This window comes from Arachis duranensis, chromosome 3, assembly GCF_000817695.3.
Source record: "Arachis duranensis cultivar V14167 chromosome 3, aradu.V14167.gnm2.J7QH, whole genome shotgun sequence".
Taxonomy (NCBI): Eukaryota; Viridiplantae; Streptophyta; class Magnoliopsida; order Fabales; family Fabaceae; genus Arachis; species Arachis duranensis.
The window spans coordinates 123,639,468-123,651,710 of record NC_029774.3 but is presented as its reverse complement, the minus strand read 5'-3'; the positions used below and the strand labels follow the sequence as shown (position 1 = coordinate 123,651,710).

Below are 12,243 nucleotides of genomic sequence, written 5' to 3'. Positions count from 1 at the left end.
TATTGATTAAATATTTATTAAAAATATTAAATTTTATTAATTATAGAATATTATTATGTTAAAAATATTACAATTTTAGATTTTGATAAACACTTAAATTTTAATTGTTTTTATTTTTTAACACGTGTCCTTGCCATAATCTATAAGTAAAATAATTCTAATATATTTCGGTTGATCTAATACTTTAATGATTAATTTATTAATTTATTTAAGTAAAGGTTGGAAATCTAAATTCAAATCTCAGCATACAATAATACATTAGTCAATGAAAAATTAAAAAAAATATACTTTTTTTCTACACAAAAGAGACAATTATACGTTTTTAACCGCTTAATAAACATGTAAGAATTAGATTCACCAATGAAGCATAATTTACACTTTGTTTGGATCAAGATAGTATAAAAAAATAAAAATAAAAATAAAAATAATTTTTTTTGTTATTTAGATAAAAAATGAAATAAAAAAAATAATATGAGAGCCACCAAAATATTTTCTTCTCAAAAATAAGATGAAAATAAAAAAATATGTAAATAAGTATAATTCACTAATTCATCTTCTGATTAATTAAAANATTATAATTTTTTTATTTTTTTAATCTAAATAATTTTTTTAATCTATTTTTTCTTTATCCAACCAATACATTAGGGATATTATCAGTTTTGCCCCCTTTCTGATGTGCTTTATTTAATTTAAATTTAAATTTAAATTTGATGCAGTAATACTAATACCAGTAATAGTAACAGTGTTAGGAGAGAAAAGGGGTTCATTTATTGAGTTTGTGTTTATGTGTTCTCTGCACAAAACCTGAAAGCTTTTGTTGCTTTGTGCTTAATGGAAGGCCCTTGAGCTTCCTCTCTCTCTCTCTCTCTCTCTCTCTCTTTCTCTCCCCCCCCTCTCTCTCTCTCTCTCTCTCTCTCTCTCCCCCTCTCTATCTGCTCTGTTCTTCATTCACCCCCTTTCAATCACTCACCAGAACAACACTAACACTCTGTTAATAGTTTCTTTTTGCATTTTTGTGGCTTTCTTTCTGGACTGCAAAACCAACAGGAATATAAGAAAAATAGAAATTTGAGAGAATAATCTCTCTTCTTCTTCTTCCTTCTTCTTCTTCTCTGTCATCTCTGCCAGACATTAACCCACAGGTCCGTCACTCTTCTTTCCTCTCAAAATGCACTTTATTATTATTTTATTGTTATTTCAGCTCTTCTTTCTACTCTGCTGGATTTATTCCTTGTATGTTTCACTTTTACAAATGGAATGTACCCCTCATGCTTTGGTCTTTTTTTTTCCTTAAATATTTTTTTAGTTTAAATTTCTCAACTTTGCACGCTTGCTGTTCTAAAATTTTTTTATTTTTCATTTTTTTTTGGGTTAGGGGAGGGGCTGTTTGGGAATACCTATTTACCTTTTGATTTTCTTTTTTATTACACAGTAGAAAAATGGTTGGTATGGTTAAGTGTGGATCTGTTGTGCTGTGGCGTGTTCATCCTTATAATTTGGTTTCTTTTAGTTTTTATTTTTATTTTTCTCTTTTGGGTATTTTTCATTGGGAGAAAGAAAACCGAGCTCAAGTGGTATATATGACTAAGAATCCCACACAGGTTAGTAAAGAAGGAGCAAAAGGAAAGGTTAAACCTGGTATGGAGGGTGGGGGGAAGGAGAAGGCATGCTATTGTGATCGATTGGCTGCAATTCTTCTAACATTTTTTCCTATTCATTTATTGCATAATCGGGTGCTAATGAATATTGCTGAGATAATCATGGTTTTTCCTTTTTCTTTGGGTATTTTGTTAACTTTATCATTTTTGGGGCCTTGATTCAGCTACTGCAAGTGCTATATGATAACTGCCACTCAGCCACTGGTTACAGAGTCACAATATTTTTATTTTATATTTGAGGGTTGCATGTTGTCATAATACTGTTTTGCTTGTGTCCCTTATTCGGAAATATTTTTTCTTTACTGTTGAGCAATTTCTTTTGATCCATGTTGTTTAAATTGCCTGCTATTACTGTGATAACTATGCTCCCGGAATATTTTTGTTCATAGAGTATAGATGACTTGTTGTTAATTCTGATTGATTGATTCTTTAGAATGCGTTTCCTATAGAAGTTTAGAACACATTTTCTTTTCATCTTTTGTTGATCTTGTATTACTTATGGCACAATGTTGAGTGAGTTCTGCTTTGGTTTCGTGTAAGGCAGTTTGTGAATTTGGAGTTTAATGGCTCCGCCCCTGCTGGTTACCAAGGAGGAAGGGCTGAGCAACGCTTCAACTGTAGCCTCTGCATCTTCGCCACAATCCTTGGACTGCTTCTCCCAAAATGGAGGGGTTTCCTTGAAAGAACGCAACTACTTGGGTTTGTCCGATTGCTCATCAGTAGACAGTTCAGCTGCGCCTGGCATGTCTGATGAGAAAAAGGACAATCTGAATTTGAAGGCCACCGAGTTGAGGCTCGGCCTTCCTGGATCCCAATCTCCTGAAAGGGGTCCAGACATCTTCTCATTGAGCTCAACAAAGCTTGATGAGAAACCACTGTTCCCGTTGCTCCCGCTCCCTACGAAAGATCCGTGCTCATCAACTCAAAAGACTGTAGTTTCGGGAAACAAAAGGGGGTTTGCTGATGCAATGGATGGATTCCCCGAGGTAAAAGTACTCTTATTTTATTGAGGGTAAATGAATGTTATGTGCTGTTTCTAAGTCTGATTCCCTACAATCTGTGTTGCAGGGAAAGTTTACTGGTACTGCTGCAATAAATGTGATGCTATCACCAAGACCTGCTGGACTGCAACCAACTGCAAAGAAGGAAATACAAAGCAAGGTATTACAAGGAGAGACCGGCGCAGTCAGTGGAACAGGAGGTGCTGTCGGCGGCAGTTCACCGGCTTCTAAGTAAGTGTAACTTGCTAGATGAAGGATCCCTAATTTTCAACATAGTTTAGAAGTCGAACAAAGATCTTAAAGTGGTTATTCTGTGGTTTCTTGTTGTGCTCATTGCTTCTTATCTCTGGCAGGGCACAGGTTGTTGGTTGGCCTCCTATTAGATCATTTAGGAAAAACTCGTTGGCTACCACTTCAAAGAACAATGATGAAGTAGATGGAAAACCAAGCCCGGCGGTGCTCTTCGTGAAGGTGAGCATGGATGGTGCTCCATATCTGAGGAAGGTTGATCTGAGGAATTATACGACATACCAGGAATTGTCTTCTGCCCTTGAGAAGATGTTCAGCTGTTTTATCTTAGGTGAACTGCTGCAATATTGAATTATTTAAGCAAATTATTTCTTGTTAGGGATTCTTTCAATGAATTTTGAGATGACTTTTATATTTGATTCTGAAGTTGAACTTTGACATGGATTTGCTACGCATATTGACCATTTCAGGTCAGTGTGGTTCGCATGGGGCTCCAGGAAGAGAAATGATGAGTGAGAGCAAGCTGAAGGATCTCCTGCATGGTTCAGAATATGTACTTACTTATGAAGACAAAGATGGCGACTGGATGCTCGTAGGAGATGTGCCTTGGGAGTAAGTTTTTCTAAACCTACCGAACTTGTTTTGTATGTTGCCGTTATGCTTTTTTTTTTTCTTGTAGCAGTGATTGCATCTATTTTTAAGATCTAAGATGATAAGGCAATGTGCTTTAGAAATTATGCAGAGTCATAATTATAGTTGAATCAGTGAGATATGAAATATACCGCCAACAATATCATCAAGCAATTCCAACCTGCAAATTTAGTTTAAGTTCTCTGTGTTACAACATGCTTGCTCCTTTTTGATATCATCTCATGAGCAGATTACTGCATTTTTACTGCACAGGGCTTCTTCTAAATATGGAAGCTTACTGTTCTGCACCTTAAATATTTTTTTTCTGCTGTTTTGCTTCTATCTTCAATGCCAAGCCAGACATTGTTTTCAATCTTTTATTCTGTTGTGTCTCTCTTATATTCTGTGCTCAGCCTTTATATGTCTCTTCATAATCTTTCTCATTTGTGTATGTCTGTTGACTGTTGTTTTTGAGTGCTTCCTATGGGAATGTGTAATGTTCTTATGCATTCCCATGCAGCCATGCATGAAGTTTGATGCTTTACTGCTGTTTGTGTTAAGAAAGTGGCAGCTATAGAAGACCATTGGAACACATTTTTGAGCAATGTTTTGCCTGCATTCCTAACTGATAATCCTGCAGGATGTTCATTGACACATGCAAGAGGCTGAAAATCATGAAGGGTTCTGATGCCATTGGCTTAGGTATGTTTTCTTGGTTCTGCTTCATCTTACAGTCATTATATTTATCAGTAAAACTATCATATAAATTGGTCGAGTGTGAGCTTCTCTTTGCATGTGACAGTAGCCCTATTGAAGGACTAATTTTGTGCAATACCTTATGATTCTGATGCGTTTAAGTGAGACAACTGAAGCTAAGTCAGTGATTATAGCCCAATAGGTGGTATTTACTTAGATGGTTAATTCGAATGTATTGATAATATATGTTGGAGAACAAATTTTTCTTATGATCACTGAAGTGTGAAACTATTAGTAGTTTGTGCTATGATTTGGTTCTCTGAGGATTAATCAATAATCATCAAACTAGTGTTAGAAAAAAAGAAAAGATAAATATACATCTTCTGCTAGTCTTTTGTTTTCTTTTTATTCTCTTATTATTTTTATTTTGGGAAAAAACACAGCTAGTCAATATACACCAGTAAATAGCTCTAGCTAGCAAGCCTAAGTTATTTATTTATTTATTTTACATAGTACTAAGTTGACCACAGTTTTATTTCAAGAAACTGAATTTAACACTGCAGTTGATAGAGTTTCATTGTAACACAAGGAAAACATGTCTGAAAGAGTTAACTGATCTATGTCTGCAGACTGCAGTTGAGTACTATGGATATGGCACTGATAATATCAGTCAATATTTTAACTCTTAGATAATATTACACAGTTAGTAATGTGGTTTATACACCAATTAATGTGCTATAAAGTTTGACTAAGTAATATTTCTTTACTATGCAGCTCCCAGGGCTGTGGAAAAATCCAGGAGCAGGAGCTAGGTGGTATTTGGACTACTTTGACTGCATTTCATATATAATTAAATGCTGGATTTGAGATTTGTGTGGTATAAATGACTGAATGCCCTGGTTTTGATGGTTAAACTTGCTTCAGCTGTCATCTACATCTATGTTTGTTTATTAATTCCATGAACCATATGTTCTTCTTCATTACTTATTAGTGTTATATATTGTCATTAACTAATACCTTATGAAGCTTACCTTGAAGGTTAGTATTTATGAAGTCTGTAATTGTGTTATAGGAGCCTGTTTGTTTGGATGATTTGAATGTGTGTTACAGCCACCATATTGTTCTTAAATATATTAAGTGATTTGTTATTATTCCACTGTTTTTCCTTCTGTTTATGAAGCCCATTCTTTCATGCCCACTTCTTAATTCCTGTGTTAGGACCCATTCCTTGAACGGTTGAACCCAATATTAATATATGCTCCTTATATTAATATTAAGTAAAGATATACTTTCACTTGTTATTCAGTTATAAGGGTGTTAATATCAAGGTATCTTGGATCCCTCCACTGGGTGTATGACTGCATCTATTTAATTATGTTCCTTGAAAATCAAGTATTAAATACTCATCAATCATAGGGTTTATAGTTTGGTTAAAAATCAAAGATATACACAAGGCACTAGGGGCTGGGCTTTTAATTTGTTCTTCCTTTTTTTTCCAAAAATAAATAAATAAATGTGTAGGTTATCTCTAGAAGTTATTTAATTTATATTATCCAATGTGGAAGTAGAATTGGAGTAAGAATAATACTATTACCGTTGCTCTAATATTAATTTCTTATATTGTATTGTTAGATACATGTCAAAATGGACAATACTTGTTTTACACTTGAATGTTGTACCACTTAGTGCTTTGAACCAGAGAATTGCACAAAAAAGAAAATAAAATATAGGGTTGTGAAATTCAAAATATATTTCACTTTGGTCATAGCTCCTAAAATCACAAATAATGAAATATATATGATTATATGAACAGTTGATAGTATATGTATTTTTTTTTAACGCTGATAATTTTTCACAAAACAGTTCATTGTTCCATGGTTGACTTGTTTAAAGATTAGAGAAAGTCCGTTATTCACTTTATATTACAAGTGTTGCTCTGAAGGGTCATTATTTAACAGCTAGGAGCATGATGGCTCAATAGGCGCATACTTTTCTTTTCTTTTTTCACAGGAAATGACATTAGACATTACTACTTCTTTCTTTATTTCTAATTTATTTATTTATTTTTGAAACTTTTGGAGAGAGTGCATTGGGCGAATTGTTTTTGAATATTACTTGAACTTTATTTCCATTGCTGCTTTTCACATGCTCTTTGGATATAACCACAATCTTAAAGGAAAAGCTTAATTCTGTGCTGGTAAGGTTTATTTGTAATCATTACTTCATTAGTGGAGAAAAAGTTGCTGCATGCACAAGGCGGGATTCGAACCCCCAATACTTGCTTAAGCAGACTAGTGAGCTAACCACTAAACCAACCCAACTTGGTTTGTTATCTTTTAAGTTAAAAGAACCTAAATTTGAATCAATTAGTCTAAAGCCATAGACATTTTGAACATTTTGGGCTCCACAAATAATCTACACTTTTTCCTCGGTACGAAATTCAACTTTAATTTTTATTTTTATTTTTTCACCATCATGTACGTTGAATTGTCAATTGCAGTTTCAAGATGCTTAATTTAGAAAAAGAATACACACTCAACACTTTGGTGAAGTGTGGGATCTCGCAGGAGGAAGAAATAACAAAGATAAAAAAAATTAATAATTGAAATATCTTTTGTATTGTGTAATATAAATTTATCTAGTTCGGGAAGAGATTAAAGGTCTCATACAGTACATGAATAATACAAGATAATAATGAGAAACTCATTATATAACAACCTAACTACCACATTAGATTATAAATTAACATCACAATTTCTAAGATAGTTTTTGAAAATTGCATGTGTTACGACTTCTGAGATAATGTGTAATACAAATAAAAGCCATAGAAATTGATAAATAATTAGTAATGTTTGATATAATTTAATAAGAGCACCACCATACACCATACGCTGCTGTAAAAGATTTTCTTGTCTGAATAATGTTGCCACGCCAACCAATTTTTAACCTCAAAAAAATTCTGCAAGTATGATATTGATTCAGTAACATCTAGTGTCACGTGTTAGACACAGGACACATGAATCCAACACTCTAATTAATCACCTTTTGAAGTACCGATTCTCAAATTGTCCTTCTCCCAATTTTGTTTTTTGCGCACATGTTTTAAGTTTTAACTCAAGTGACACTAGTGAAGCCACACTAAAACAGCAATGAAGAGATTGTGTTTGGTTTCACCATCAATTTCTAGAGTGTTCTATTTTGAACAACAAAATAGAGCACATATATGCATACGCATGCACTCGATGAATCAAGATATTTAGATCCATGAGAATTGAAACCATACACCAAAGGATGGTTGATATATCTATGTGTTGCATGCTGCCACATTGCTCAATACAAAGCCATATACGTATAAGGCTACAAACCTTAGCTTCCTCCGATCTATACTTTGTTTCGTGTTATTAAAGAAACGAAACCACGCGTTTCTTCTGCAACCACGCCAATTCGGAAATGTCATATGTTTGCATATCAATGTCACCACTCGTGCAGCACTCTCGTCATTTTCTCAATATTAAATATTATTGTTGGTTTTGTTTGATTCCATCAATGCTATGTATAGGTAGATAATGAAAATATTAAACAATGTGAATAATACATATATCAAATGTTTATTTCACTAGATGTACGAATAGTTATTTTAATATTAAGATTTAGATGGTTAATTTAAAAATGTAATATATTTTTATTTGATTGATGATTATTCGTATTTTTTAAAATAATCATTGTTTACCTAGCACTCCCATATTCTAATTCAATAGGGTTACCAACTTAATGGTTCTATCTACTATAATGGTTTTGTTGTGGCAGAATTTATTATGGTTGGACCGTTTCTTGTTTGTGGTACGGCACTTATTTATTGAAACTATTCTAGTATCAACTCCCTTTAACCAAAATGAATACGACGTGAATTCATACTCATTGAAAAGGAATACATGTAATGTATAATATATATTGATGATGAAAGGATGAGAGCTAACCATAATAGTACCTGATTTTTGGAATTTTCTGCTGAGATAAAATGTTTCAGTTTTTGTCTTCTATATTAAAGGGTTAAGACTTAAGATGAGGAACCTAAGCCATGATTGGTTTTATTTAAACAAGTTTCCATATAGTCCATAGAATTTCATGATTCAAATAATTACGTGGGGGTGCTTTATAGGTTAGTGCATGTGTAATATATCTGAGAAATTAATTATATAATATGGTTGGTGGGGATTGTAGCTTATATTTATGGGATGAATGCATGTGGCCCAATTATTGCAGCCACACAATCATGATTCTCCAACCTTGAGAAAAAGCCTCTCATCTCTCTCATTTTTGAGAATATAATATTATTGAATGATTATTATTGGTCCGAAATACACTAGATTTGTGGAACTAATTAATATCCTCAATGCTTCTTCATCTTGCTTCTCGTGTGATGAATATAAGTTACATAATTAATTGATATCCCCAATTTCTAAAGGCCAATCATGTACACTATCCTATTATGAGTACAAAAGAAATGGCCAATTGGGAAAAGATTTTGTCACAATAAATCTCTAATTATTTGTTATTATTATTCGTTGTAGTAGTAAAAAAGTATTGAATTGAGACTTAGACATTACACATCTATATTCTAGAAAAAAAAACTTTTATTAGTGGAGTAAAAATTAAAATATCTATTATTACTATATTAATTAGGTCAAAAACTACATATATATATGTTTAAGGACAAATTATACAATATAAATGATATATACAATTCTACAAAAGGGATGCTAGAAAATCAATAAATTTTGTGATTTGTAGTCATCAATTAGTCATTATTAATATTTTTAATAATGTAATATTTCATCTAATAACGTAAAATTATTTATTTTTTCTTTTATTGGTTAAGTATTGCTCAAATTTTGATAAAAATGCTGGTTTCTAAACTTTCGAATTTGACGATTATAGAATTTGGAACTTATCATATTGACTTAGATGTGGACTTTTAATTTATGTTTTTTTATTTGGAAATAATATATTAATTAGGTCTCGTAGTTAAAGCCTATAATTTATATGATGTAATGTACATGTGATCTTATAATCAATGTATGTTTTGTGAATGAAACATAATAATATACAAGATGCTCTCAAAATGTTACTTGCTGGCTTTTATTCAAATCTAATGAAAGATTTCCAATTCCATTAGCGGCGCACAACTTGCAATTTTTAATATCGCAGTGATCATCTGCAAAACGGTTCAAATTTCATATGTTTTTCTTTCTTTAATTTCATTTTTTGTTTATATATATTTGTTCTTTTTAATAATTTAAATGTTGACAAATTTAATGGGATCTCCACCTTTGTGGAGTGTGGTTTATTTGCCACATTGCCATCCAAAGTAGGTGGAACCATCCAAATCACATACAATTTTCAAAACGCTTATTTAAAATTATGGCCAATTTTATAGTGTTTTTTTATTTAGTATTTAATTTTTATTTAATTAATTTTTAATAATAATTTTAAATATTTAGAATTTATTAATATTTATATTTTTAAATTAAATATTAAATATTTAATTTTTTAAATAATTAGACACCAATTTTTATCCATCATAACACAATTTAAACTATATATATATGCTGATAAGAATTAAAGTGCTAGTGTAGAAATCAGACAAGATTAAAAAAACAGTGAAGTGAAGTCAATCTGACAATGTCAACAAAGTATTAATTAGAGGATTTAGATGTCAAAGGTTATTTCTCTTGTTTGAGAGAGAGTAATGAGAAAAACATAATGATGGTGGGTTTGGCATCACATCCTTGGTAATAAGTAGGGCTGGGAAGTGTTAATTTAATTTGCTTCCAGTTAATTGATTTATGAAGTCACCGAACATGCTGATAATAATAGTTAACTAGGAAGCCCTTCATGCCTTAATCTGTAAGAGTTACATTAATTAGGCTAAAGGATCGGATAAAGATATATTTTAAAGTGAAGTTGAGTAAATAGTCAAATTAATGTATAAAAAGTATTTATTCTTTAAATTGGTCTTTAATTTTTTTAATTAAATTCATCTTTAAAAATTTTTAATTAATCATGTTAGTTTTATTTTATTTTTTTTTTGTTGATAGGACCAAAATTTACTAATGTGACATGTTAAGTGGCACTACAACATATATTTAAGAGTTTTAATTGACTATTAATATAATAAATTTATAAAATCATATCAAATTAAAACTTAATTAAGAAAAGAATTTGAGGCATTTAAATTCCTCTATTTAGAATTGATTTATCTAATTTCATAAACTAATAATGTTAATAGTCAATTAAGATTACTAGGTGTGTGTTGTGATATTACTCAACGTACTACATCAACAAACACTGACGTCATTAGTAATAGAAGTAATGGAAGGACTAATATGACTAATTTAAAATCTTTAAAGAACGAATTTGATAAAAAAAATTTAGAGACCAATTTAAAAAATGAGTAATTTTTTGGAGACTAATTTAACTATTTACTCGTTTGATAATAAAAAAATTAAAATTAATAATAAATATTAAATAAGATAATTTCTTTTGTCTCTCTAATATTATCAATTTAAAAGTTTCATTCTTTACTTTAATTTTAAGGTGATCATCAAAATCATTAACTATTTGCTTTGGTGAGAGATTCAGGTTAATTAAGTTAGCAATGTTTAGCATAATAAATCGATCTCATTCAAAATGTCCCTAATCTGACTAAGCGTTGATGAATGACATTTCACAAAATCTTGAAGTGTATACAGTAAAGTTCTACATCGATTGATACTTCATTATAAAAGTTGTATATCAAATTAATCTTACATTTCATTTAACATATGAAGACCACTTTAATAAATACATTAAAAATATTTTTTTTTTAAAAGATGTTTATATGTGTCATATTATTATTGGAGGATATTTTTATTAAATTGATTAATAATTTATTTTTTAATAAACCAGAACAAAATCAGTTTATTATAGCAATAATGATAAGCTCAATTGTCTGCATTATAATTATTAGACTCGATTTGATTCGATCAAATTATACAATTTAAATCGAATATCTTTAAATTTTTTGATAAAACGATAAATATATCTCTGACTTTTTGTTTTGCAGATATTTAAATCCTTAAAAATTAAAAAAATTAAATTCCTAAAAAAAAATTAGATTTATTATTATTGTTATAAAAAAATTAGTTTTATTCTAATTCGATAAAAAATTCAAAAATAACTGATTCATTAATACGTTCAATAATAATGCAATACATAGACGTCTTTACAAAAAACGTTTAATATGTTTTTACGAAAGCATCCCCTTAATATATACATCGAATAATAATTTTGTATAAATAACAGAATTGTACCGTGTCATTAGTCATTATAACAAAATTCAACCAATGAGAGCCAGATCGGGACAACGCAATTGTTAAGAATGCATAGAAAAGAAATGGTAGCTTGCATTGCTTAGAATGAAGTATAGTTGATTCTTTGAATAGCATTGCCCTACCACAATGATACTAATTATTGAAGGACTAGGCTTACAGCGATAAGGCATTCACTTTTGTCGTTTTGATTAGAATTGAATAATTCTATTAATTAAGATATCTTATATTAAGAGTGTTGAGTGTTGACCCCTCCTCTTGCCTCTTTATAATGATCAAACCCTTTCTCACACCATTATACATCATGTTCAACTAAGTTTCCCAGGCATTAACCCTAAAATCCAATATCTTTTAGGAAGTAAAGAAGTAGTACCAAATTATCTTAACCATATAAATTTTGATCGTTGACTCAAATTCTAATGGAGACGAGCAATGCTAGGAGGCAGTAACTTTTGTGATTGGTAGTCATCAAATAACCATCAATGATGATTTAATGGTGTGAAATTTCATTCAATAACACACCTTTTTCTACTGGTTACATATTGACCAAAATTCAATAAAATTATCGGCCTTAGACTTTTCCATCAAGATATTCATCCATGATCCATTGTGGCTATAACTGCAGAGAGCTAATTAATA

General features: G+C 30.8%; 1 protein-coding gene across 1 annotated transcript; it reads left to right on the top strand.

The window, feature by feature from the left end:
* Positions 1-890: 890 nt before the first annotated feature.
* LOC107480993 (auxin-responsive protein IAA8) lies at positions 891-5,385 on the top strand. Its single transcript, XM_016101192.3, has 7 exons — positions 891-1,142; positions 2,203-2,644; positions 2,727-2,890; positions 3,013-3,239; positions 3,379-3,520; positions 4,179-4,240; positions 5,009-5,385. Exons 2-7 carry the CDS (start codon positions 2,222-2,224, stop codon positions 5,044-5,046), a joined length of 1,056 nt encoding a protein of 351 aa, XP_015956678.1. The 5' UTR covers positions 891-1,142; positions 2,203-2,221; the 3' UTR covers positions 5,047-5,385.
* Positions 5,386-12,243: the final 6,858 nt, after the last annotated feature.

Excerpts from the sequence above, each read along its gene's own strand:
- LOC107480993 (XM_016101192.3), top strand. The coding sequence starts at position 2,222 with ATGGCTCCGCCCCTGCTGGTTACCAAGGAGGAAGGGCTGAGCAACGCT. Across the intron at positions 2,891-3,012 it reads GGCAGTTCACCGGCTTCTAA|GGCACAGGTTGTTGGTTGGC; the intron begins GTAAGTGTAACT and ends TATCTCTGGCAG. Across the intron at positions 3,240-3,378 it reads GTTCAGCTGTTTTATCTTAG|GTCAGTGTGGTTCGCATGGG; the intron begins GTGAACTGCTGC and ends TGACCATTTCAG.